At 48.6% G+C, this 26,363-nt stretch overlaps 1 protein-coding gene across 5 annotated transcripts in view; it reads left to right on the top strand.

Annotated features, from left to right (window-relative positions):
• Stk40 (serine/threonine kinase 40) overlaps positions 1–26,363 on the top strand; it is a 40,494-nt gene that overhangs the window by 812 nt on the left and 13,319 nt on the right. For 3 of the 5 annotated variants that reach the window (XR_780568.3, XM_010625811.3, XM_010625809.3), the window contains exons 2-4: positions 21,760–21,879; positions 23,925–24,010; positions 24,707–24,850. Coding sequence is in view for 4 of the 5 variants with exons in the window: in XM_010625811.3 (XP_010624113.1) it covers positions 21,768–21,879; positions 23,925–24,010; positions 24,707–24,850 (342 nt within the window). In the remaining variant the exon portion in view is untranslated. Of the gene's footprint in view, positions 1–169; positions 194–21,759; positions 21,880–23,924; positions 24,011–24,706; positions 24,851–26,363 lie in introns of those variants that run through there. The other 2 variants (XM_033767258.1, XM_033767257.1) reach the window with 1 other exon arrangement.

Below are 26,363 nucleotides of genomic sequence, written 5' to 3'. Positions count from 1 at the left end.
GGGCGTTGCAGGGTGGCGGGGAGGGCCTCAGCGGCCGTGGCGGTGGGACCGGGGTGACAGAAATCGCAACGGCGAATATCCCCTCATCCGTCTGGGGTCTGCCTTTCTCCGGCCACAGGGCCGCAGGGAGACTCAGTACCTGCCACAGCCCTTACAGAGTGGGCACTACCGGCCCTGCCCGGAGCCATTCACAGTAAGTTTAGCAGCCGGCTTTTAAACGCAGACAGGTTTTCCCAAAGAGACGCCCTCCGCCTCTCGTTGCTTCCCTTCTGATCTCTAGAATGACTTGAAAGTTAGGACGGATTCCCCAGGGAGGGCTATCCAGGGCTTCCTCCTGGACCCCTCACTGTTTGGCCCCGGTCCCATGGCTGTTGGAGAATTTCGCGTCCTGGGCGGCGTTCAAACGAGAAAGCTACCTGCTTGCCAGGTCCGCATTTGACTGGTCTTCTTCAAGGGGGGAGACCTTGCCTGTGGTCAGCGTTTCACCTGCCGTGCCGGGTCAGGCCCGCCCATTCCCACGCCACTTGGCCCCACCTTCCATGGGTCTGCGTAGTCGGACTCCCCGTGGTGTTCTCTGCCCACCCACACTCCCCGGGTTTGTTGCCTTTTTCTTGGCTTAAGGAAGGAAGGGATGACAGTCATATTCTGTCGCAGGATAGACTTTGCTCTGTTTTAAGTCCCTGGAGGAAACCAGTTGGCTTTGCTTGGTTTTGAGAACCATGAGGAAGAGGGTAGTCATCTTGGGTTGGGCTCCTTTCCCTCTTGGCTGAATTGTTTGGCATGAGATAAGGAAGAGCAGAATGTGTAATTGTAGGGACCAGAGAATCCTTATTTGTATGCTGTATGAGTGAACTCCTCCAGCGCTGCTTACTGACCCTGCTATGCCAGCTGTTTATGGATTAGCTCTAGACTGCCTAAAGATAGCCTTATTCATTCATTCATCCATCACATAACAGGGTCCTTGCTTGTAGAGGCAAGTGTAATATATGGTAGTATAGTGGCTCAGAGTAGCTAGTGGAAGCCAGGCACGGTGGCTCATGTGTGTAATCCCAGCATTCAGGAGACTGAAGCAGGAGGATAACCTGCAAGTTCGAGGCTGGCTTAGGCTACATAGTGTGTTCAAGCCCAGTCTGGATGATATAGCAAGACTCTGTCTTAAAAAAAAAAAAAAAGTAGGTGCTGGAGCCAGACTTCCTGTGTTCAGCAGCTTTCTAGTTGTGTGACCTTAGGCGTTTTGCTTAACCTCTCTGCCTCATCTATAAAACAGTGATGATACTGTAGAGTTATAAAACTGTTAAAAAGTTAACAAACACATACAGAATATATAGAACTGTCTACCACATAAGAGTTTGGTAAGCATTAGCTAGTGCTATTTCAAAGAGTTCATTGACCTGGTTAGGGACGACTGACCTGTAAACAAATAGCTGAAATGTGATTTGAAAAGGCTAGCAGCCTGTAATTTCAGCTACCCAGGAGGCTGAAGCAAGAAAATTTCAAATTCCAGCTCAGCCTGGCAACTTAGTAAGATCCTGGCTCAAAATAAAAAGGATTGGAGACTTAGCTTAGTGGTAGAGCACTTGCCTAGCATATGTGAACCTCAGTCTTCAGTACCATTATAAACAAACAAACTAGTAGCAGGAAGAACAGGATGCTGTGGGAGCCCAGCAGAGGAAGCTGCTTGCTCATCTTGGGAAGTCTTGGCACAAAGGAAGCTGAAGCCAAATCTTGAAGGAGAAAAGAGGGAGGCTTAGCTAGGTGAGAATGAAAAGGAATGTGTTCTCCTGCAAGAGAGATTCATAGTTTATTCCTGAAACCTGAGATTGTTGTTCACTATAGTATAGAAGTTGACATGGTGTAAGATGAAGCAATATAAGTTGACAAAGGAATATCTGTTAAGGATTGGGAACTTTATGCCCAGGGCACTGGGGAGACAGTGAGCAGAGGAGTGACATGAATGAATCTATGTTATAAACGGATCTCCTTGGAGTTCTAGTACAAGAGGGAAGGAAGAGCAGAGATGGACCTCTTTGGAGATCACTGCAGGCTTCTGAGGGAGGAGAGTTGGTACTGGGGTAGTAGAGTGGGTCTCCACCGAGAAAGCACTGCAGCCAGGGGCTAGCCCTCTGCGTGGGTCTGGGCTTGGCAAAGAAATGCCTGACACATGGACTTTTCTCTTTCTGGGATTGCAGTTATGTAAGCTGCCACCCTACTGATGTGAGGCTACCTTCTCAGAAGCCCAGTTGTAAGGGCTGTTGCATTTGCTCATTTGTGCCTTTAATTTGACCTCTGGGCATAGCACTAGGTGTAGTGGCTAAGAGCTGTTTATGCCACCTGACAGGTGAGGGTTCTAATCCCAGCCCTACTGGTCACTTATCTTCTCTCAATGCCCAGCTTTCTCATCTGTAAAACAGGAACGCTAAAAGTAGCTCCCTAGTGGGGCAGTTACAGATGTTGCAGGTTGAGTATTTAGCACTCACCAAGAAGTGAAAGCTTGGTGTTAGCTTTTATTGCAGCCTGCAGGAAAGAATTTCCAGGAATCAGTTGAAGCAATTTATAGCAACTAGAACTGTGTCCTGTCGAGCTGTCAGAACCGTCCTGAGGGGTCACAAGATCACAGAATTTTATTGTATTCTTGTTGAAGAGGAAATCTGTGGGGAATTTACCCCGTAGGTACAGGAGTGATGCAGATGATTCAGTGTGGCTCTCTGAAAGAATCATTTTTCAAAACAGAAATAAGGCTGCAATAGAAAAAAAAAAAAGTTTTTTGAGGTACACTCAGGAGAAAATGTATTTAGAATTCTTTCTTTGTGAGTGCCTACAAGTAACCCCAGTCTGTTGTCTGGATTAGCATGATCAGGAAGCGTTATGAACAGTGATAGTGACTGATGGCTCAAAATACAGAAGCTCCTGTGTGCAGCTGGCGTGTATGGAGTACTGGGAGAGGAAGAGAATTAGAGGCAAACCTCGCCCTGTAGGAGGCTGTAGCCCAGCAGGGACAGGGACAGGCGTAAAACTCATGGACATGGACATTTGCATGGAGCTTGATGAGTCTCTCCCAAAAGGCTATGCAGCATGTATGTTGTGGGAACTGCGCAAACGGAAGGAGTGATTCATCTTGGGGATGAGGAGGACATTGAAGAAGAGCCTTTAAAATTTGAGCTGGAGGGCCAGGGGTTTAGCTCAGTTGTTTCGCTGCCTGCTTCACAAGCTCAAGGTCCCGAGTTTGATTCCCGGTACCAAAAACAAAATATTTTTAAAATGGATCTTGAGGAGTAAATAGAGTTTTGTGGGGGGTCTACAAAGTACTCCAGGCAGGAGAAGCAGTGTGCACAGATGTGGTTGTGTGCCTCGTGTGTGTGGCACTTTAGGAACCCCAAGGGCTTCCAGCACGGGGTGTGAAGGGACCTGATAGCACCCCATGCTGAAGATGCTTGGACTTTGCATCCTGTTGGTGATGGCTGCCTTCAGTAGAGGAAAAGCAGCAGCAGACCTGCATCTTCCAAAGTGCTTTGGGTGCTGAGGAGGGTGGATGGGGATAGTGAGGGTGGATTCTCTGTAGGGGCTTTTGCAGTGATCACACACAGTGAGAGCTGGAGGCTCAGATCAGAGCAGAGATGGTGGTCTTGGGGAGGTAGGGTAGAAATCAGAGCTGCCTGTTGGAGGAAAGCTTTTTTTTTCTTGATACCAGGAATCGAACTCAGGACCTTGCACTTGCCAGGCAGGTAAGGCACGACTGAGTTACATCCCTGGCACCCCCACCCCCTTTTCTTTTCCTTCCTTTTTTCGAGGGGTGTGGTCAACTGGACTCTGGGAACGTTTGAAAGTGAAGGTTGAAGACTGAGAGAGAAGGAACCGTGGCAGGCCCATGGTTCTTGGCTTGTTTGAGGGAGTAATAGTTCAGAGAGAAGGTCCAGGAAAAGTGTTAGCTGGTGGAATCTGATAGCTCCATTCAGTTAGGGCTGAGCTCACCCTCAAGGGAGAAGATCAGTTGCAATCTTGTGAAACTTTGTCCTGCTTTGGCATAGGCCCCCCTCAGGTGTTGTGTGGGTCAGCACCTGGGAGAAAGTAGCTTCCCTTCCTATACCTTTCCTCTGCCCAGGTATGACCAGGGAGATGAACTGCATCAAATGGCAGAAACTCCAGCATAGCCCTTCTCCCAGAGATAGCCACCGGCCGTGGGGTCTGAACAGCTGCAGACCCTCAGAGCAGAGGTACCTTTATCAGCGCCCCCTGGAGACCTTCAGACTGGATTTACTGTCTGGTGCTGGGTCAGCAGATTCAATCCTGCTTTTCTCCGGAAGGAAAGGCATCTGCAGAGGCTGACTAGACACAGAACCCTCAGGGAAGTGAGAGGAAGCCATTCTAGTGCTTTTACCCTGAGATATGAGGGAGTCGGGAGCTGTCCCTGAAACAGAATGGGCCATAGAGAAGGGTGGCCAGTGAACATGGTTTCAAACACAGCCTTCAGGATGTTGGAGATTGCCATAGCATCTGTCCTTGGATTGTGATATACTCAAGATAGAAGGGAAAGTGGCTTGAAACAAGAGCATTTTTTCCTCTTCCACCTGCTCTGGTGACACACTAGCCTTGAAGGTGGCCCTGGGCGGGAAGCTGCTCCTGCATATCCTCCCAGGCTCTGTAATCAACAGCCAAGAGGGGGCAAGGCTGGTGTTGTTTGCTTTGCTTTGCTTTGCGTGTTAGAGATGATTTTATTTTGGCATGTGTCCATATGTGTCTGGGTTATTTTGGCTACATTGTGGCCCTTCTTGAGTGTAATTTATTCTATAAGCGCTCTGCTGATGATAAACATAGATTATTTTTTGCTCCTCAAAGCTGAAGTGACTTTCTTTGGATGTATGATTTTGCCCACTTTTGATATCTACAGAATAAATTCCTAGAAGAAGTGTTGGTGCCTCAAAAAGTATCTCTTTTAAAAGAATTTCTGGGGCTGGGAATTTAGCTCAGTGGTTCCGCTGCCTGCCTTGCAAGCACAAGGACCCAAGTTCGATCCCCGCTGCCAAAAAATAAATAAATAAAAAAAGAAAAAGAAAAAGAATTTCTGGGTCCTCCCTTTTAATAAACTGGAGCGGCCTTACGCACCCCCCCAATCCCCACAAACACATCTACTCCTGGGTGGAGTAGATAGCAGCAGCGCAATGATGGTCATTCTCTCTCAGCTGCGGCATCTATGGCTCCCCAGGGCCTATCCTTCTCTAGGCCTTGGGATTTCAAAGAAACCAATTGTTGGGAAGCACCAGGCGTGGCAAAACCAAGCGGGGGCTCTTGCCATTTGGAATGAAGCTGTCCCCTCTAAAAATGTTATAGACCACCACCTACCTGGCACGAGATAAAGGGTCTTAGGGGTCCAAAGGGAAGAGAGAATAGGCTGGTCATTGGGGTGCAGATTGGCCGAAGGGCCGACATGCCTGCTGTTTGTCCTTTAGTTTGGAGCAGAGAAATGTGTTAAGGGGACAGCAGTGTTTGAAGCTTAGTTCTTCCACTGGGAAACCTTGTGACTGGTAGAACCTGACATTCTGTAGGGTCTTTGGACCCTTGTGTTGGCATCTGCCAGCTTTGGAGAACAAGAACTACTATACTACTGAGGCAAGTATGACACTCCTTGGCATTACCAGCCTTGAGGGGTGAGACTCATAGTATATTCTCTTCTGACTCCCCTGAGGTGTTTCTTCCAAAGAAACAGGAAAGCAAACAGCAAAAAAGTCCAGTCCACTGTCCAGTCCTTTGTAGTACTCTGCAGTGTGGTATTGATGCATCTCTGCTTCACAGAGCAGCATGGCCAGGCTCAGCGGAGCTAAGTAGCCTGCCCACCCTTATATGGCTAGTGAGGACAGAGTTGGGATTTCAGCCCACATTTGGGTAACTCTAGAACCCATGCTATCCCCTTCCTCCATCCTGACTAGGCTCTGGCCACACTTATTATAGTCTACATAGCATTTTGATTCAAAGCCCTAGAGCTAGAGGAGACCTTGACAAACTTGAACTAGTTCCTTCTTTGCCAGAAGAATGGAATTACCACTGCCTGGAGATAAGTTCTTTCCCCTCCTTCCCTTTGGGATAAGGAACCTTTAAATCACATTACCCATCAGTTAAGGGCCAAGGCTCAAGTCACACCTGGCTTCAGAACACAGCTCTGACAGTTGCTGCTTGAGTGACCTTGAACAAATCATTCTAAGTATGGTTTCCTCTGTAACAGGCATAACAATATCCACACCCAAAGTAGTAATTACTAGTTTAAACACCAGGTATCTTTTCTTTTCTTTTCTTTCTTTTTTTTTTTTGATACAGGGTCTCACTATGTAGTTGAGACTGATCTGGAACTCACTATATAGACCAGGCTGGTCTTGAACTCACAGCGATCCTCCTATCTCAGCCTCCCGAGTGCTGGGATTACAGGCGTGCGCCACCATGCCCGGCCACCAGGTATCTTTTAGGCTAGTGCCTGGCATGTCCTTGGGACCCCAGCTCCAGCTCTAGTGAGGCCAGGGGATGTCTTTACTTGCAGGTCTATGTGTATCCCCAAAGAGATCTCCTGAGCCAGCTTTCGGCCCTTGTGTATGCCAGTTAGCAAGCAGGAAAATCCTTCCAGACACGTTGGCAAGCTGCCTGGAAGAGCCAAAGCTCACCAGATGTGTTGGCCTTGACTCTTCCCGGCACAGGCCCCTGATGCACCCTTGTGTTTGCCACCCAGGCCCACACGTCTGGGGCACTTAGCCTACACCTGTTCCCATGCCGTGCCCTCTGAAGTCTGCCTTCTCCGAGGCCCATCCTCCTCAGATTCCATTACTGTGCCTAACTATTCTAGTGGGTTCAGAAAATCTCTAGATTTTTGAAAAGTATTATTATAGCCCATGGTAAAGTCTAATAATACAGAAACATATACAATAAAATTCTCCCTCTCCTTGTTGGATCCTTAGTTCTATTTCTTAGACGTATCCAAAGTTTCTTCTAGAGAATTCCTATGCATATTTTTAAAAGTGTGTATATAGTCTTTTTTTTTAGTCAAAATAGGGTCATGTTATACATATCGTACTGCAGTTTGCTTTTCTTGGATCACATAGACATCTTTCTCAACAGGTTTGGGTCTAGTCTAAAAGGCTGCATGGTACAACAATAGACAAAACATGATTAGTTCACCCGTCCTTTCTGGGATGTTTAGATTGTTTCCTCTTCTGAGGTGTGTGGGTGTTTTGATTTTTGTGGTTTCACTTTTTACAGCTACGCATAGTTCCACAGGGACCCTTGTTGAACCCGTTTCTTTTTGTTAATTTATTTGAATATCTCTGTAGGGTAAATCCTCAGAACTGGAACTGCTAGGCCACAAGCATGTGTATTTTCCTTCTCGTTTTTGGTTTCACACTTTTTCTGGGCAGCCCCTGGGCTGTGTAGAGTCTGCAGTGGAGAAAACTCCCCTTGAGATGTGCACTGGAACAGACACGTGATGCATGTGCTCACAATGGTATATGGACAGTGTCTAGACTCTCGGCCCTCAACCCTAGCCGTCAGGCCTTTCGGTGGCTCAGAGCAGGGGTGCCTTCATGTGGGCCCACCCACCGGGATGAGCAGCTGGGCGGCAGGTTGAGAGGCCCTCCGCAGTGCCTGCCATTTGGCTCTGTAATTGTGCCAGGCAGTCGCTTCTGAATGGCCACAGCCAGCAGCATTCCATAAAACTTCAGAAAGCGAACTGTGTCATTCACTGTCAAAGTTGTGAAATTTAATTTAAGTTTTTATAGAAGCAGTTAAGGAAAAGCCGTTTGTTGGTCCCGTTCCACATTCCCTTCTCGCAGGATGATTTTAGCGATGTTTGCATTGCAAACAGTATAGAGAATTACATGCACCTGGACCCAGCCTGGGCTTTGCTGTGTGACTCTGGGAATCTGGGCTAGAAGGAAACATAACATTTGCCTAGTGCCTGCTACATGCTGGCTTCCACGGTTATCAGAGGAATCCTCCTCAGGGGCAGCGCTGTCCCCGCACCTTCGCTAGCTGAGGAGGTGTGAGCAGGTATCCAGGTCATGTAGTAGACAGACAGTGGTTCTCACAGTAACCAGTCCTCCTTCAGTCTCTTGATGCTTTCTCTTTGCCTGATTTGGGCTATCGTGGGTGGTAAGACTTGAACTCCACATAGGATTCCAGGGCAGCCCTTGTTCCCAGGCTGAGTCACCACACAGAGCAGTAACTGATGTTTTGAGCTGAGGGGCCCCTGAGTCACATGCTTATGGCAGAATCTCCCTTGTTGCAATCTTCTCTTCTAGCCCAAGTGAGCTGGAGCAGGCTGGCATGGCAGGGGAGCACTGTCAGTGACACTCTCTGCCATCCTGCACATGAGAGAAGGTCCCCTGCACAGCCAAGTGCCACCACGAATGTCTTCCAAGACACTGTGCTTGGCTGCTTCTCCAGACTGCATCTCTGGATAGAGGCTCTCAGGCCAAATCAGCCTGAGAAAGAGCTATTAAGCCTGTCCCTTCCTTCTCTGATACCCACACACTGTGACAGATTATTTGTTGTCACATCAGCTGTTTCCGGAGACAGGGAGTGGGTGCTGAGCTTGCTGGAAATGCTGGCCTGGATTCTGTTCTCAGAAGCCCTCAGAGTGCTTGCCGGTGAAGCTCTTTGCCCCAGGAACAACCAGACTGCCTTACCATTCACAGTGCCTGGGATTCTCACTCCACTGATCTATTTACCAGAGGAAGCTACAGAGAGAGAGAGAAGAGAGAGAGAGAGAGAGAGAGAGAGAGAGAGAGAGAGAGACACAGAGTCTTTGTCCCCCTCTGTCTCCATAGCCTGGAGGCTTTCTTCCAGAACTGCTCTTGGACTCGTCCCATGCTCTGCTTACACCCATCAAACAGGCCGTAATGGAACCCAGTGAGGAGCAACGAAGAAGGACATCCGTGTTTACACAGTCCCCAGTGTAGGGGATAATCCATGAATCCTGTCTCCTAGCTCTGGACCCCTGAGCTGCAGATGTCGGGACTCTTTAGGCCCCTTCTAGTCCCCAGGCCTGCTGTGCTCAGCGTGCAGGAGCTCTGCTGAGAAAAGGCAGTGGCAGAGGATGGTCTGGTACGGATGCGGATGTGCTGGGGAGCAGGCTGGGCACAGGGCCCTCTCTCTGAGCACCCCTCCCACTTCCCACTGGCTGAGTCACTTCCTTTCTGGCTGCTGCAGGTATATTCTCCCACAGGCCCAGAGCAGGGCAGTTTTTGGGGGGTGGGGCTCACCCTGTGCACAGAGAGAACTCTATTTAGAAGCAGCATGTTCACCCAGAACCCCCAAGGCAGTGAAACGCAGTGTTTAGAGAATGATGTGACGTTATTAAATTGGGGCTATGCATATCCTGCATTTCAAAAATGAACAAAATCATCATCACTCTGTTTAGGAACCATGAGGACAACAGCATATACATGAATCTCTGTCATCAGGGAGTCCTGGCTCAAGTCAAAAGATTACTAATCCTCCTGTCTATCTGCCTCCCCATCCCCCAGCATCTGTCCTAAGCACAAAGCAAATGACATTCAGTGACTCCTCCTTCTCCCAGGTAGAGGGTTTGGGGCTCCTTCAGCAGTGGCTCTCATTAAGACTCCATGGAAAAGCCCCAAAACAGCCTTGCTCCACCCAGGCTAGCAGTAGAAGAGACCAGGCCTCAGAGAGCCTCCTGTCTTCAGACTTGGTTTCTCAGTAGTGAAAAGAGGGAGCGCTGGGGATTTGGCTCAGTAGTTCCGCCGCCTGCCTCGCAAGCACAAGGACCTGAGTTCGATCCCCCCGTACCAAAAAAGGGGAGCTGCTGCTGATGTAGCTCAGAGGTCCAGCCAGTACTTGGCTAGCTTGTGTGCAGCTTTGGGTCTATCCCAACACTATACATGGACAAAGGGAGAAAGTTGTGAAAGTTGGAGACTCTGGGAAACCCCAAGAGTGATCCCTGGTAAGTAAGAAGTACCCGTGAAATGGAAGTTTAAAGGTTATATGCCCATAGTGGCACAATCATGAAATCCCAGTTAGGGACCCAGTCCAGCCTGGGTGTCTTAGCAAGACCCTGTCTTTAAAAAAAAAAGAAAAGAAAGAAAGAAAAGGTTACATGCCTGGAAAGACTTGGCCACCAGGGAGGTTACCTCTGCACAGAGCAGGGAACCCTCACCTCGTGTCTGGCAAAGACCTCAGGACACCGTCAGCCTTGGGATCACATCTGATCCTTCAGCTCTCCTGTGGCTGACGGAGTGAGTGTTGCAGATGAGGAAACGGAGGCCCACGAGGGGTGAGTGACTAGTGTAGCGCAAAGGAGTGATGGGAGCGGAGACTCAAACCTACCTCACGTGACCGACCTGTTGATCTCTCCCAACGCAGTTGGGTAAGTGGTCCATGATTTAAAGCCTTTGGTTTTGTGGGCTACAAATTCCTCTTGGTTTCCCGAGTTGACTGTGGATGGAGAATAGGTGTGAGGGAAGTTTGTGGCCCTGGCAGAAGCACCTGCATGTGAGTATGCATTGAGATGCAGTGGGGGTGGCTCCAGACAGGTGGGGGAGCCGCCTTTTGCTTGGGAGGAGGAGGGCTCAGTAAGTCAGCCTGTGACCCCCACTCTTTTCTCCAGAGATCTCACTCGGAGCCTGTAGCACCTCGTCTAGGAGCAACGATGGCCATCCTCCCTCTGCTCACTTGCCGTTCCCGGGCTCCAGAAGAGTGGTTGTCTGGAGGAAATGCAGAGGGTGCTGCCCTCTTTGCTTGGCCTTCTTAGAACCAGGACCGCTGGAGGTGGAGTGGGGACAGTTGAGGGAGCATTGTGGTCACAGAAGAAATGTAGGCTTCAGCAAATGTGAACTGAGTTTACATTCCCGCTTTTCAGCGGCTAACTGGGTACTGTAACTTTAGGTAGATCTAAACCTGTTTCTTTTTCTACAGAATGATGTTTTTGTATGTTTCAGAGGGGGAAATCAGTTATAATTATTTGTTTGCAAATGATTTCTATATCATAAACCCCTGTGCAAAAACTAGGATAGTTAATGTAAGAGTGTGAGCCTTCCGTGTGGATTCTGTGTCTGAAATTTACCATCTAGAGATGGTGAATTGGCCAGAATTGGCCAGAGACCTGGCAGCCCTCAGTGTGAACACTGGCCAGTAAGCACAGATTCACCAGTTATTTTAGTTCATATTGCTCACCTTGAGTCTTGTCCTGTCATTCCAGGTGTAGTCTAAGTGTAGAATTCGGCCTATAATGAGAATGGTAGGAATTTGTCTGACCAGCAGGAAGATCTTCACACCACAAACCTAGAGTAGTCTGGGGGACCTGCTGCTGGTGAATGGGCAGGCCAGGATGCCGCTCTCGCCTTCCCAAACCTTGCAGCAGAAAGGCAGACTATGCTGAATGCAGAACGGACGTTCCTGTGTTAGGTGTTCTGTCCTTTCCTCAGTGAGGGGTTCTGCTTGCCTGCTGCATTTGGTGCATGGGGTGGCTTTCCAGAAACAGTCATTAACTGGTCACATCCCCAGGTAGTCAAGCCAGTTAAGACCCTCCCTATGCAATTCTGGTATGGGACTTTTCTTGGTCAAACTGTCCAACACCAGTGCAGCTCCTGCCTGCAGCTGGAACACTGTCTCCCACATGGAGTTGGTGCATTCTGGCTAATCTGCTGGATGTATTTCTTTTAGTCCCACTCCAAACCCTTGGCCTCTAGTTGGACAGAGTTTGCCTACAAACCGCACGTTCTGACTGCTTATCCAGCTATCTCTGCTGCTCCAACAGGGGTGTCATTGCCTTCTGGATGTATGACAGACAATCCCTGTTTTCTCTTTCAGCAGTCTGTCAGGCACTGGGCTGGGTACAGGCAAGCAGAGATGAATGAGAGCCCATAGGTGGGGTGGAGGAGTCTGTTAGACCAGTGGTTACAGCCTCATGGGAGGGGATAGGTGTGCTTGGGTGCTCTGGGAACTGGAAGAGGAGCAGCAGCCCTGAAAGGCAGCCTTGCCACAAGACCTGCTGCAGAAGGCCACACTCCAGTGAGCGCTGAGAGAAGAATGAGCCAGCTGGGAGAGGGCAGGGCAGGGTGTTCGTGGCACACTCAGGGACTCGTGAGTCATTTGTTATGGCTGCATATAGGGTGCACAGGAGGACAGTGAAGTAGGGGAAGTAGCTCACTGAGGAGATTGGGTTTCTTTTTTCTTTTTTTTTTTTTTCTTTGAGACAAGGTCTCCCTATGTAGTCCAGACTGGCCTTGAGCTCACTGTGTAGCCCAGTCTGGCCTCAAACTTGTGACAGTCCTACCTCAGCGTCCTGGGTACAGGCATGCACCACCACACCCAGCTTGAATTTCTTCCTGAAAACCGTGGGAGGCTTTGGAGGTCCTCCACTGCTGACAGACAGATACTGCAGCCTGCTGGAATGTGCAGTTTGTCAGCTCCAGTTACCCTCCTAGCTTAGGTGGTGCAGTGGCTCCTGCATCCTTCCTACCCAACCTGAAGGAGGTCAGTGTGGTCAGTATCTATCACCCCCTCTCCCATACCACCTGGTGAGGAGAAACCCTGCAGATGCGCTGTAGAAAGGCAGTCATGGTGGACCTGGAGACTGAATGGAGGCTCCCGTTTTTCCTGTCCTTGCCATACGACATTAAACTCCTATTTGTGCTAGGCTGGCTCTACCCAACAAGTACTAGGTTCTGGTGCTGCCACTGTGGCTGTGTACAAAGGAAGACCCTTTGAACCCGTGAATGAGGTCTTGAGAGCTGTTCGGAGGTTAGACTTTCTCCTTTGCCCCCAAGGACCTGAGAGTAATTCCAGACATTGTGACCCTTCTCTGTTAGATATTTTGAGCATGTGTGACCTAAGAACAAACACAGAGGACATTATCTTATGTAACCTCCACAATCTTCAAATTCAGGAAATATAACTAGTGGGATAATAATATCTAATATATGGTCTATATTCCAATTTTGCCAAATGAGTAGCCATTTCTTTTAAACTGTTCCCCCCCCAGGATCACCCCCTTGTGTTTATTTTGTGTATGTCTTTAGTTTCTGTTAGTCTAGAATAGTTCTTTATCTCACATTGATGTTTTTGAGGTGGATACACCCATTTCGTTGAATGTACCTCAATATGAGTTTGTCTCATGATTAGATTCAGTGTATACATTTTTGAACAAAAAAAATAGCATAAGTAATGAATGCATCTTTGTTAAGTGCATCATATCAGGAGGTAGGTCATATCCATTATTGGCAGTATTAACTTTGACCATTGGGTTCAGGTTGTAGCTTGCTTTTTACAGCTGAGGTATATTTACACACACAGGAATTTCTCTGAGTTTTAAATTGTACTGTTCAGAGGCCAGGGATTTAGCTCAGTGGTGCCACTGCCTGCTTCACAAGGGCAAGGTCCCAAGTTTTATCCCTGGTACAAAAAAAAAAACTGTACTGTTCAGCTGTTTTGAGGAACACACACCAGAAACTGTGTCATTCATCAATAAAAGTTTACAGTTCAGCATATGTGTTCTGCCTTCCTCCCCAAGTCCTGCTGCAAAAGATCTTGGAATCTTGTTTTTTTGTCAGGTCTCACTGTGTAGTTCAGATTAGACTTGAACTCATTATGTAGCCTAGGCTGGCCATGAACTTGTAGCGATCCTCCTGCCTCTGCCTCCTGAGTGCTGGGATTACAGGTGTGCACCACCACACCCAGCTAGGCACTGAATCTTAATTCCAGACTCCTTCCTAACTCTCACACTGCACCACATGTGGAGCATGACAGTAGAACTCTGCAGCCTGGCATTACTACCCTGGACAAAGTAGATCATTGTCAGCTGGTGCACCCGCCTTTGCCTGCAGAATAGGGGTCTGCTTCCCCAAGGACAGTGAACAAGAGGACACCATGCTTTGTACTTCCGCTCAGAAGAAGAACCGCCCTTCCCTCAGCCTTCCACTGCAGTGTGCATGCCTGTCCCTGCCCAGCACTCCTGCACTCCCTCAGTGCTCCAGCTCACCCCATGTGTACTGGGCAGCTTTTCCTTGCTATGACCAAATACCTGACATGCACCACTTAAAGGAATAAAGGTTTGTTTTAGCCCAACAGTTTCAGAGGTTTCAGCCCGTGATTGGCTGGCTCCAGGGTAGAACTAAATAGTGGTTGGGCGAACAGGAAAGCTGCTCACCTAATGGCAGCCACTCTTTGCAGTGAAAAGCAGAGTCAGAAAGGGAAGGGTCAAGCCGGGCAAGGTGGTGCACGCCTGTAATCCCAGCACTCGGGAGGCTGAGGCAGGAGGATCGATGTGAATTCAAGACCAGCCTGGGCTGCATACTGAGTTCCAGGTCAATCTCAACTACATAGTGAGACCCTGTCTCAAAAAAAAAAAAAAAGGCGGGGGGAGAAGGGTCAAGGACAACATTTAACCTTCAAAGCCTACCTCTAGTAACCTGCTTCATCCAATTAGGTTACCCCCCCGATAAACCCATTCAACTGTGAACTCATCAGTGTATTAATCTGTTTACCTCATGATCTGTTTACCTTTCTAGGCCCCACGTATGAACACTGATGCATTAGAGATTAAGCCCTCCATGTATGAATCTTTGGGGAACACATTATGGGCGTTTTTGTTGTTTTGTTTTTTTCATGTTATGTTTTGTTTGGTTTGGTTTTTTGTTTTGTTTCAAAGACGGGGTCTTGCTATGCAGTTAAGTCTGGCTTTGCACTCATTGTGTAGCCCAGGCTGGCCTCAAACTCAAGCAGTCCTTCTGCTGCAGCCTCCTGTGTGCAGAGATTACAGGTGTGGGCCATCACACCTGGCATAATACTTTATGTTTGAGCCATAGCACCAAGTGTCTCTTCTCCACTGGATGGAGCAAGACTCTCAGGCTGGCCATCGGACCACTCCAGCCTGTAGTCTCAGGCATCAGACAGCAGGTTCAAGGCCACGGAAGCCTTCATTCTGATTATATTCCTCTTTTTGCTCCCCCATCTCCCAAATCAGTACCAAACTGTCCCTATCTGCTTAGGTAGGAGAAATTCAGTGCTACTGTACTTAAGCTAATCATAGCACAGTTTCTCATGCATACACTATCGTAAAGGGTACTCTGCTAAGCCTTTTGTGTAGGTCATCTCACTGCACCCTTAGAACTACCTTGTGAGGAGGCTGCTCTGTGGTTTGTAGATAAAGAATAAGGGCCTTGTCTAACAGCTGGACAAATGATGGTCCTGGGATTATAACCCAAGTCTGACCTATTCCAGAACCGGTAGTTCCAACCAGAGTGGATTATATAGCTCAAGACAGTGAGTCCTTCAGCCTCAGGATGACTGGGCCAGACAGCTGGGGCCCTCAGTCCAATGCCTTATAGGTGTCCTCTCCTGTGTCATGACGTAAAAAAGACAGATGCATTGTTCTAACCACAGTGCCTTCGGTACCCTTGGGCAGAGACTTTCTCCTTCCCTCAGAGGATCTGGGACCTATCAAGACCTCTTACCCGTACGTGGTGAGTAGGATTGAGGCTACAGATGGGCTGGGTAGAGGTGTGGGGTCCCTGGCTTCAGCAGAGAGTGCCAGAAGTAAAGACCAGAAGACAGCTGCAAGCTTAAGATCACTTATTTTGTTTTTTTGTTTTTTCAGAAAACCTTTCTTTATTTCATACAAGTACATTGTGTCCACTACAACACACAATGTATTGAATTATGAAGTTAGACACATTAGACACAACCACGTCCGTTTTATCAAGTGCACATGTTATTCATGCATTATGTCTGTGCTCTGGTCATTCCACAGTAAGTCTTGATTTGAGGTCTTCTGTTTATGTAGACGATTACCTCTCATCCAAAGGTGCCCCCTCGTGTATTTATAAATGATTAATCGTCATTTATATTCCTTAAATTATTAATGTCAATATTTATTTATATTTAGTTATATGTTATTTTCTATTTCAACCCTTCCATCATGTATTGCTTCAGATGTACTAAATATGTCTGTCTGATGATCTTAACGGGGGCTTATTTTGAGAGTAGGGCTTATGTTACCAGCATCTTGAAAAAAACCATGCTAGGGCTTATTTTCCAGTTAGGTCTTATCTTGGGGGAAGTATGTGTAGCCTCAAACTTGTAGGGGATCACTTATTCTGCATTGACTTCTTTCTGTTTGACAGCCAGGAGTCACGAGAATAGGGACTGAGACTGCTGACAGGGACAGACTGAATATTGAAGCTTTTGGCTCAGCCTGACCCTGCAGAGTAGATACAGTCCTCTGGCTCCTTAATAGGCACTGGCAGCAGCTGACAAAACATGGCTTCCCGCTGCTGTTATCCACCCATACACACACAACTGCATAGCCACACAGCGAGCGAGTCACAGGGCTCGGGCCACGGTTTGTTCCTTTGCAGGGACTGTCCTTGTACTGTTTCTTCACTGCGTTCTCCAGAAACCCCAAGGTCACTGCACAAATCCCAGGATGAAGCCGAGTGCAGAGCCTTCGGAACTTGTGCAGGCCCTGCTGCTGCCTCTGTTGGCTGAGGGGAGGAGGTTCCCTCTTCCCTGTGCCTGTGCATGCCGTGGCAGAGACCATGTCCGGCCCCCTTCTGTGCACATCCATGTGTAGGTGCCTGTAGGGTGAGTGAATGGACCTAGCTCCCTTGAGCAGGCTTCAGCTGCCTCGTAGCTGGGTGGAGCTGAGCACAGGTTGAGCTGGGGAGGACCTTGGCTGTTTCCTTAGCTCAGTACCGTCTTTCTTTGCAGCCCACCTCCCTTTGGAGGTGTGTCTGTGAAGCCAAGTGATGCTCTGCCACCAGTGCTTTACCTGGCCACCCACCCACCTCTCCTGTACCCTGTCACTCTATACCACTGGACTCTGGACATCTCATTCTCGGAACCCTCTGTGTCTCTCATGGCTCAGCTGGGACAGTTGGGCTCACACTGCCCAGTTATTTCAGGGTGAGATGAGCACCTAATTGACAGGATATGATTGGTGATATAGTGGCTGTTTCAGAGCTGAGGTCCTGTCATGCTGAGGCCCACAGCTCCCCAGCTTGGTCAAGCACAGAGAACCCCTGATTTCAGCAATGAGAAGCGCAGCTGAGGCCGCGGAGGTGGGGCTGCCAGGTTGGCTTCTCTTTCTTCCTGCTTCCTACCTGCACCTGTCCCTCATTGTTGCCTCACTGAGCTGCTCCAGGAGTTCAGGTTCTAAGGGACTGGCCCTGACTTGTGAAAAGAGCGCATAGAAGGAATGACAGGTTCACAGCCCCAGAGACTCCTAAGCCAAGACTGTTGAGTTGCTGCGAAGCTGAGCATTGGGTGTCAGAAACCCCAGGCAAAAGCGTCACGTGAGCCTGCTGGGCCAAGAGCCTGGGCCCCTAGTCCTTCTGAGACTCGAGTAACCAGAGCTGTATCGTCCTAGACCTCCCCGTGAAGCCGGGATCCTTGAGAACAGGTCTCCTCATGGGAGCATTTGTGGAGTGTTTGTAGGTGTGTCCCTTGAGGACGCCCATCGGGTCAGGGCAGGTTTCCGAGTCTGTCCCCAGGAGCTTCATCTTTGGTCCCTTCCTCCTGGGCCCCACCACACAGCTCCCGACCCCCCAGGCCTGCCTCTTCACCATGCTTCTGTCAACTGAGTGGCATGAAAGAATGTTCAGGAAGGGAAACAGCCTGGCTACCTCTTCCCTGCCAGCATCTTTTCCTCTCCCTGCCCATCTGCTCCCTCCCTTCCGTCTGCCTGTATCTTGGAGCAGTTCCCGTGCCGATCACTTGAGTCGAATCCTAAGTGGGATGGGTGGGGTCAGGCTGATCCCACTCATTGTCTGGGCTGCAGCTGTTCCTGCAAACTGCCGTCTAGACCATGTGTAGGCGCATGGCAGTGTCTACGCAGATGTGACACCTTCTCGGTGCTCTCCAGGGAACCAGGAAAGGAGGAGGCTCGGTGTCTCAGGAAGATAGAGGGTGGCATCAGAATACAGTGATAAGGGTACTGTGAGGGGCAGGGGGTGGCTCTGGCAGGTGCAGGTCTGCTGACCCTGACAGGAACCATCCCCAGTTGAAGGGAAGGCATCCGTTCATTTGTGGAGTATTCGCTGGGCTAGGCACCAGGGTCTGATGGGTTGTTTTCGTGATGGAATTTTGGAGGGAAGTTTTTCTAGCGGTGAGGGAAAACACAGCATGCAGACACACAGACACATCACTGCGGCCTGTGGGAAGTGCCGTGAAGGGAGTGACGGGACCGTGAGGCTGTGGAGGGTCTCTGAAGAAGCGGTGCCTCAGCTGAGAAGGCTGCCGAGAGCTTAGCTAAGCGCAGAGCGGAACATCACGCCAGACAGTTTGCAGGCTTTTTGTGGTGCTGCTGGAAGCACTTTGGTTCTTCCCTGCTTTGTGTGCGTCTGTTTCCAGCATGACCTTCCTTGGCAGAAACCACAGCCAAACCCAGCTGTGGTTTCTGTTCCACCTGCAGACTGCTGGGCTCGCTGAGTGGTGTGGTCCTCGGGTCCTCTCCTGCTCTCCAGTTCACTACAAGTAGTCTCCCAGGGTTTGGAACAAAAAGTGAAACAGCAGCACACGTGAGGATTTAAGATACTTGGTGAATGCTCACCTGTTCGGAGGCCTTTCAGAAGTATCAGCAAAAACAAGCCAAAGAAAAAGAGACACATAACTACATAAATGTGTATCTATTTTTGATCATTTAGAATAAGTTAAAAGATGAAGGAAAAAACTACATTCTATGTCAGTTATAACCTTGATATGTGAAGAGCTCCTAAAAATGGTAACACAGGCCAGGCATGGTGGTACATGGCTGTATTCCGACCTCTCCAGAGGCTGAGGCTGGAGGACCACCATGAGTTTGAGGCCACCCTAGGTTACACAGTGAGTTCAAGGTCAGCCTGGACTACATAATGAGACCCTGTCTCAAAAAACAAAAAGCACGGGCTGGGGATTTGGCTCAGTGGTGCTGCTGCTGGCCTTGTAAGCACAAGGTCCTGAGTTTGATCCCTGGTACCAAAAAAAAAAACAACAAAAAAAAAAACAAAACAAAAAGCAGTAACACTAATTTATGCATAACAAAAATAGAGAAAGTGTAAAGAAAATTTCATAAAGTAAATAATACAACCAATAAACATTTGAAATTAATTCAGTCCCAGAAATAAAGAATTATGAACTTGGGGGGATTTAGCTCAGTGGTGCCACTTCACAAGCACGAGGTCCTAAGTTCAATCTCCGGTACCAAAAAATAACTATGAATTTTTAAAAAATGTAATACTCTTCATGACCCATCAAAGTGTTCATTTACCAAAAAAAAAGAGGGGGGTATTTATTTTTATTTGGAAACAGCATCTCACTTTGTAGTTCAGGCTGGCCTCAAACTCAGAGCAATCCTCCTGCCTCAGCCTCCCAAGTGCTGGGATTAGAGATGTGTCCCATGACACCCAGGGCAAAGTGACCATTTATAAGAGCAATGGAAAACTCAGTCCTGTGCAGCTTCTGGGACACTCCACATAGATGATGGGACTGTAAGTTGGCATAGCCTTCTGGAGAACAGCCTGAGGGTATATGCTAAACACGTCTAAAACATTTACCCCATTGCCCCTACAGTTCCATTTCTTGGAATTTATTGTGATGGCGAGAGAGAGGAATACCAAGATGTATGCGCATGCCTATTAATAAAAAATAGAGAGGAATAGCCGGGTGTGGTGGCACATGCCTGTAATCCCAGCACTCGGGAGGCTGAGGCAGGAGGATCACTGTGAGGTTCGAGACCAGCCTGGGCTACAAAGTGAGTTCTAGGTCAGTCTCAACTACCTAGTGAGACCCTGTCTCAAAAAACAAACAAACAAATACAGAAGAGAGCAGCCAGATAAATAACAATGTGTTTATGTTGAGACCTTAGCTGTCTCAAATGATGCTACAGAAGAGGATTGCCAGCGGTGCTGATAATGGTTCTTTCTTTTGTTTTTTGACAGTTTTATTAGAATATATTTCACATGCTATAAATTTCACTCTAATAGGTGGCATAAAAGGAAGCGCATGAAATGGCATCACAGTACGATCCAAAATTTTTGTTTGTTTGTTTTTTGTTTTTTTTTTGTACCTGGGATCAAAGTCAGGACCTTGCGCTTGCGAGGCAGGTGGCAGCAGCACCACTGAGCTAAACACCACCCCCCTCGGATTTTTGTAATAATGAAAGCTGTATGAGCATAATCAAAGGAAACGTCTGCCTGAAGAGGTTTTTTGTTGTTGTTTTCCTTTTCTTTTTTGTGTAGTGTTAGGGACTGACTCCAGGGCATATGCGTGCTAGGCATGCAGTCTCTGTTTTCTGGTGTTTCTAGTAATGCCAGTTACTTTGGTGGGAAGGAGAAAAACTGCAGGAGAAGCTTGTGGTTCTGCATTTCTGCGCCCTTTGGGGAAACATGAAGGGTATCTCCCTCATGTAGCTATCATGCCCCCTTTCCGGGGCCCCTGTCACCACTCGTGGCAACACAAACTAGGTGCAGCCTGCTGCTTACACACCATCTCTTTTTAGGGGGAGAAAGCTTATTGGAGATCAAATCCAGGGCCTTTGTACTGAGCTACATCTACAGCCCTTTTAGATTTTTGGATTTTAATACAGGGTCTGCCTAAGTTGCCTGGGCTGGGCTCACAATTGCCTGGGCTGGGCTCAGAATTGCAGTCTTCCTGCCTCAGCCTCCTAGAGTGCTGGGATTAGAGGGATAGCCACCATACCTGATGTTTACCTCTCTACAATTGCTTTATGAAGCCCCTCTATCTGGCCCTCGCCCAGCCCGCCCTGGTGTCACCTGCTCAGGGAACTTTCTTCTGAGTCCTCAGCCCATAGTAGGCATCCCTGTGACCTCTGCCTTTCGCCCTCCAGGTTCAGCTTTTCCAGAGTGTTTGACTTTGGAGACTTCAATGGAGCAGCTACTTTCTTTTTTTTTTTTTTTTTTAAGTCTGTATCAAGATGTTAGTGTCTTCTGGAATGTGGCTCCTTGGTCCACCCTTCTTTCGAACCCTGGAGGAGATGGGGATTCGCAGGCAAACCAAAGTGCTTAGCAGTCTCCTGTGGTGGTCTTTACCCAACTCTTTGTTTTTTTCCTTAAAAATAATTGAAGAAAATTTGAAAATGAGAGAAGAAATAGAAGGCCAACCCCCCCGTTAGGAAATTTGGGGTTCTTCCATTGAAGAGGACCTAAGGGCCAAGGCGTTTAGGGGAGGAAGTCTTTTGGGCAGTGGTCCTCAAACTCTGTGGGTATCAGATACACCAGGCCTCATGTGTAACACGTGTGTCCCACGCCCCCATACCCTGGCACTCTAAAGGTGGCTCGGGAATAGGCTCCTTTGCCTGTGGTTATTTGGAGGGAAGGCTTCTCACTTTGGAAACTGGGGCTCATTTCAGTGGGGCCGGCTCCCCTCCACCTTTAGGGCTCCTATTTGGCTTTAGCTTCTACAGCAAAACTCGGTCTCCTCTTTTCTGCATTTCACCAGCCCCTTGTGGTGGGCAGGGTCCCCTCTTCTGTGGCCTGTATCTGCTGTCTTAAAGCAGCTTACTAATCCCAAGTAAAGGAGCTATGGTTCTCATCACGGGAAACCTGAGACGCTCCTCTGGGTAGTGAGGAGGTGGCAGCAGTGGGAACCACAACGCAGCTGTGACACATCCTGAAGAGAGACTCACAGGCAGGATTAGTGTAAAAAAAAAAGTAAATTTAGCTCAGTGGTTCTACGTGCCTTGCAAGTGTAAGGACCCGAGTTCAGTCCCCAGTACCAAAAAAAAAGTAGCTGACTTACTCAGTGAGAGGGGATCTCTTCTGTTTTATCTAGAGCTGAGAATGAAGCGGAGAGCATCAGACAGAGGAGCTGGGGAAACGTCGGCCAGGGTAAAGGCTCTGGGGAGTGGGATTTCCGGAAATAATGCAAAGCGAGCTGGACCATTCATTCTTGGTAAGCTTTGGGCCACCAGGGGATGGTTATGCTGGGGCAGAGCAGGGCACAGATGCATGGGCTTGCACAGTCTGACATGCAGACAGCAGAATGAGATATCTGCACACAACCATATAGGGTCTTGACCAGGCCTCTGCCTGGACTCACACTTCACCGCTTAATCTTCTTTCTTTATTATTTTTGCAGTGCTTGAGATCAAACTCAGGGCTCTATGCATGCTAGGCAGGCACTGTACCACTGAGCTACATCCCCAGCGCTCACTTCACCACTTTAAATGGAACATATTTATATCGGCGAAATACCAGGCCCTTAGTCACTCTTAACAGTGGTCGTCAGTTTTGTTGTAGCCATACCACCAGCCTTAGATGAGCCTCAGCAGAGAGTTAGACTCTGTTTCTTACCCAGAGGATCCTGCATGTGCCCTGAGAATTCCGTGTGCCTAGAAAAAGCACACAGCTGCATTAGAACCCAAGATCTAGGCTGAGAATGTAGCTCCATGGTAGAGCCCTTGCCTAGTATGTCCAAATCCCCAGGTTCTATCCCTAGTGCTACAAAAAGGAGTGAGAATCCACACCAAGAGCCATCATCTAAGTCCCTGTCTTAACTTTTTTTTTTTTTTTTTGCACCAGGGATCGAAATCAGGCCCTTGCGCTTGTGAGGCAGGCAGCTGAACCACTGAGCCAAATCCTCGGCCCCTTGCCTTAACTATTTTTGAAGGGCCTGTTTAGTTCACAGAGTGTCTTATTCCCCTTCCCCACACCTTCTTATAAAATAGATGCAGAAGAGCCCGTGTTCTGTGGTTCTGCCACCTGCCTTGCAAGCGCAAGGACCGGAGTTGGATCCCCAGTACCAAAAAAATAAGCAGAAATCCTGTAGAATTGAGCACTCTCAGGGGGAAGAGTGGGCTTTCTGCATAATGCCTGAGGCCCAGGAAGTCTAGGTAACCAATTGTCAGGGTTGCAGGTGAGGTGGCACTCTTAATCTCCCATGCCAGAGGCTGGTATGATTTCTGCTTACTGGCCCATGATGGTTGTAGCTCGTTAGTGGTGCCCGCTGTGCACCAGTGCTGGGGTGTCTGCTGGGCAGGCAGCAGTGATAAAGACAGATAAGTTTTCCTACCCTCACGGAATTTAACATTCTGGTTAGAGAAACAATAAACAGGAAGCAAGATCATCACCTTGCTACTAAGTGCTGGAAGGAAGTGGAAGCACACAGGGTGGTGTGAGTGAAAAGGGCTTGGCCAGGCGTGGTGGCCCACTTCTGTAATCCCAGCACTCTGCTGAGGCAGGAAGATCACTGCAAGTTCAAGACCAACCTGGGCTGCATAGTGAGTTCGAGAACAGCCTGGACTATAAAGGGAGACCCTGTCTCAAAACCAAACAAACATACAAACAAACACCATAGAAACCTGTTGCAGTTGTAATGTCCTGGATTCTCTCACTGGAGTGGCTGAGTCAGAGCTCATGTGGCAGCTATTTTCACAGATGCTCCCCAGAATTTCCAGCATATATCCAATTATACTCCCTTTTCTATTCTTTCTTTATTTTGTTCTTACCTTGTCTTATTTCCTCCCCGCCCCCCCACTTTTTTTGAGACAAGGCCTCATATGGTAGCCCAGACTGACTTTTTCTTTAAAGGTCCTTTTTTTTTTTGGTATCAGGGATCAAACTCAGGACCTTGCACTTGCAAGGCAGGTGGTGGCACCACTGAGCTAAATCCCTGGCAGCCCAGACTGACTTCTGCCCTTCCTGTCAAGTCCTGGGATTATAGGCATGTGTCACCATACCCAGCCTGAAAATCCCTCTTTTTGAGGAATGTGCCAGCAAAAGCCAGGTAGAATTCAGATAGATGCACATATATTCCTCTTCATTTTTTGAGAGAAAACCATGAGAATTCTCCATCAGGAGACGTTGGGGTGGACTGTTCAGTGGGCACAAACCGTGGTACCTACCTGAAGAGCAGATCAGTCAGACAGCAGTATGGTGGTGTGGAGGAGCGCTAGACAGGGCTCCTAAAAGGTAAGCAGGTGGCCCTCTGTGCCATAGGTCCTCGTCTGGGCAACTCACCGGTGCCGAGCATTGTGCAGTGTTTGGCCAGGAAAGATGGCACAGATGACTTCTATCAGCTCAAGGTAAGCAAGACAGAGGGCAGGGGACCTTGGGACTCAGAGCCTGTCCTGGTGCCTCTCTCCTCCCTCCTCTCCACCTTTGAACCTGTATCACTTGGGAACAAAAGTATCCCCACTTCTTCTTGCAAAGCCACCAAGTTCAACCTTGCTCAGAACAACTCTTGATTTAAAGAGCTTTAGACATAAAAATTAAGAAAACTGTCACATCAAGAAAAATGGATAGGGTCCAGGATTTAGCCCAGTGGTTCCACCACCTGCCTCGCAAGCAAAAGGTCCTGGGTTTGATTCCCTGGTACCAAAAGAAAAAAGAAAAATGCATAGCCAGGCGTAGTGGCCCATGCTGTAATCCTAGCGCTCAGGAGGCAGAGGCAGGAGGATCACCGTGAGTTTGAGGCCTACCTGGGCTATATAGTGAGTTCAGGGCCAGCGTGAACTACAGAGGAAGACCTTGCCTCAAAACAACAACCAAAAAAGGGGTTTTAGCTCAGTGGTTCCACCACCTGCCTCACAAGTGCAAGGTCCCAAGTTCGATCCCTGGTACCAAAAAAAAAGAAATACAGCTTTCCTCCGTATGTTTATATGTGAGCCATGTAACGTGATGATAGAAAGCTACCCCTACTTCCCATTGTAGACATTTCCCTATGTAAAGGAAAAGGAAGGTGCTTGGTCTTTTGATTTTCTTCTTGTGCTTCCCTAAAGATCCTTACTCTGGAGGAGAGGGGTGACCAAGGCATAGAGAGTCAGGAGGAGAGGCAAGGCAAGATGCTGCTGCACACCGAGTACTCTCTGCTCTCCCTCCTGCACACGCAGGACGGCGTGGTCCACCACCACGGGCTCTTCCAGGTGAGTGCCCTCTCCCCTCACCCCTCGGCTGGCTCCAGGGGCTGGCACTAGCTGGGGTTCTATCCGTCCCGTGAGCAGCTCCCAGCGTGTGACTCCCTCCTCGTGTTCCTACCCTGCTAAGTGCATCAGGACCTCGCAGGGTGGGCTGGAGGTCAGGCTGGGGCCGCACTAGCTGCTGCAGTGCTCCTGTGGCCGTAGTCTCAGGCTAGCAGAAATATATTCACTTGGCATCTTCACACCGCCAGGCTTTCTTTGAAGGACTGCTTTTCCGAGAAAACAGGAAAACAGGAAGACATCCAAGGTTTCCAGCTGTGCTGTCAACCATTGGCCAGGCTGGAGGGGCAGGGAGGACAATGAGGGGAACTGGTGTTTGCGGCCACCTGCAGGCCTCCACAGTTGCTCTGGGGACCGGCGGTCCCTTTTGCCTACCGAGGCCTTTCAGTTTGTTCAGCACATGTCCTTGAGCTCCTGTGTCACGTGATCCCGGTCTTTTAGGAAAGAATCTGATCAGCAACTTGGACGCTGAAAAGAACCCTGTGGGACAGAACTGAAATTGTGTCCGTGGCAGGAAGACTTGGGTTTAGGATGACTACGAGTCTCTTCCTCAGGCCTGGGAGCAGCCCCCTCCCTGGCAGCCAGTTTCCAGTCAGGACTGGCCTCTGCTGAGGCGGACTGATGTTTAGGAGGGTTCACTGGGCCAGGGAGACACACAGGTTTTGAGGCTGACAGTCCTAGATTCGGGTTGTGTGCCCCTAGGCAAGTCATTTCAGGTCTCAGCTTCAGATTCCTCATCTATAAAATGTGGAGAATGATAAAGGCCCCTCCGTGATAGTGTCAGGAAGGTGAGAACAGACCAAGTGGCTGCGATACACTCTCATCGTCCTTGCTGTTTCAGGCAATAAATAGTCCTTGTCAACTCCATTTCCTGACATAAATGGGGAGTGCATCCCTCTCCCATGTCCACGCTCTTTCAAGCTCTTGTTTTTAGATTTACAGCTACACTGATGACCTCAGTTGTGGAATGGCTCCAAGCTCAAACTTCCTAGTACTCAGACAGCAAAGCACAAAAAGAAATCTGCTCATTGTTCGTAACTTTGCTCAATAGACAAGCAGAAATCTGACTTGAAAAAACCTGTATGGTCCAAGAGTGAGTCTCGCATCTCGTTTCCCTTCAGCATGGTATCAAATTGAGGGTGATTGTGATTTATTGGTATTCATCTCTGACATCTTCACAATCTTGGCCTTTGCTGGGTGTGGTAGTATATACCTCTAACCCCAATATTCAGGAGGCTGAGGGTTGAGGATCACCACTAATTCAAGGCCAGCCTAAACTAGATAATAAAACAACACAGAACAGCAACAACAAAATAAAAAGTGTGCTTTTCCTTTATGGCCTTTTGGATAAGAGGACCTAGGTGAACAAAAGTGTTACTTCTAGGGCCGGGGATTTAGCTCAGTGGCTCTGCCGCCTGCCTCAAGCTCAAGGTCCTGAGTTTGATCCCCAGTACCAAAA

Source organism: Fukomys damarensis, unplaced genomic scaffold (assembly GCF_012274545.1).
Source record: "Fukomys damarensis isolate Sample0158 unplaced genomic scaffold, DMR_v1.0_HiC HiC_scaffold_23, whole genome shotgun sequence".
In the NCBI taxonomy this organism is placed as follows: Eukaryota; Metazoa; Chordata; class Mammalia; order Rodentia; family Bathyergidae; genus Fukomys; species Fukomys damarensis.
Note: the sequence above shows the minus strand (reverse complement) of the source record. Positions and strands in the feature narration are given on the sequence as shown.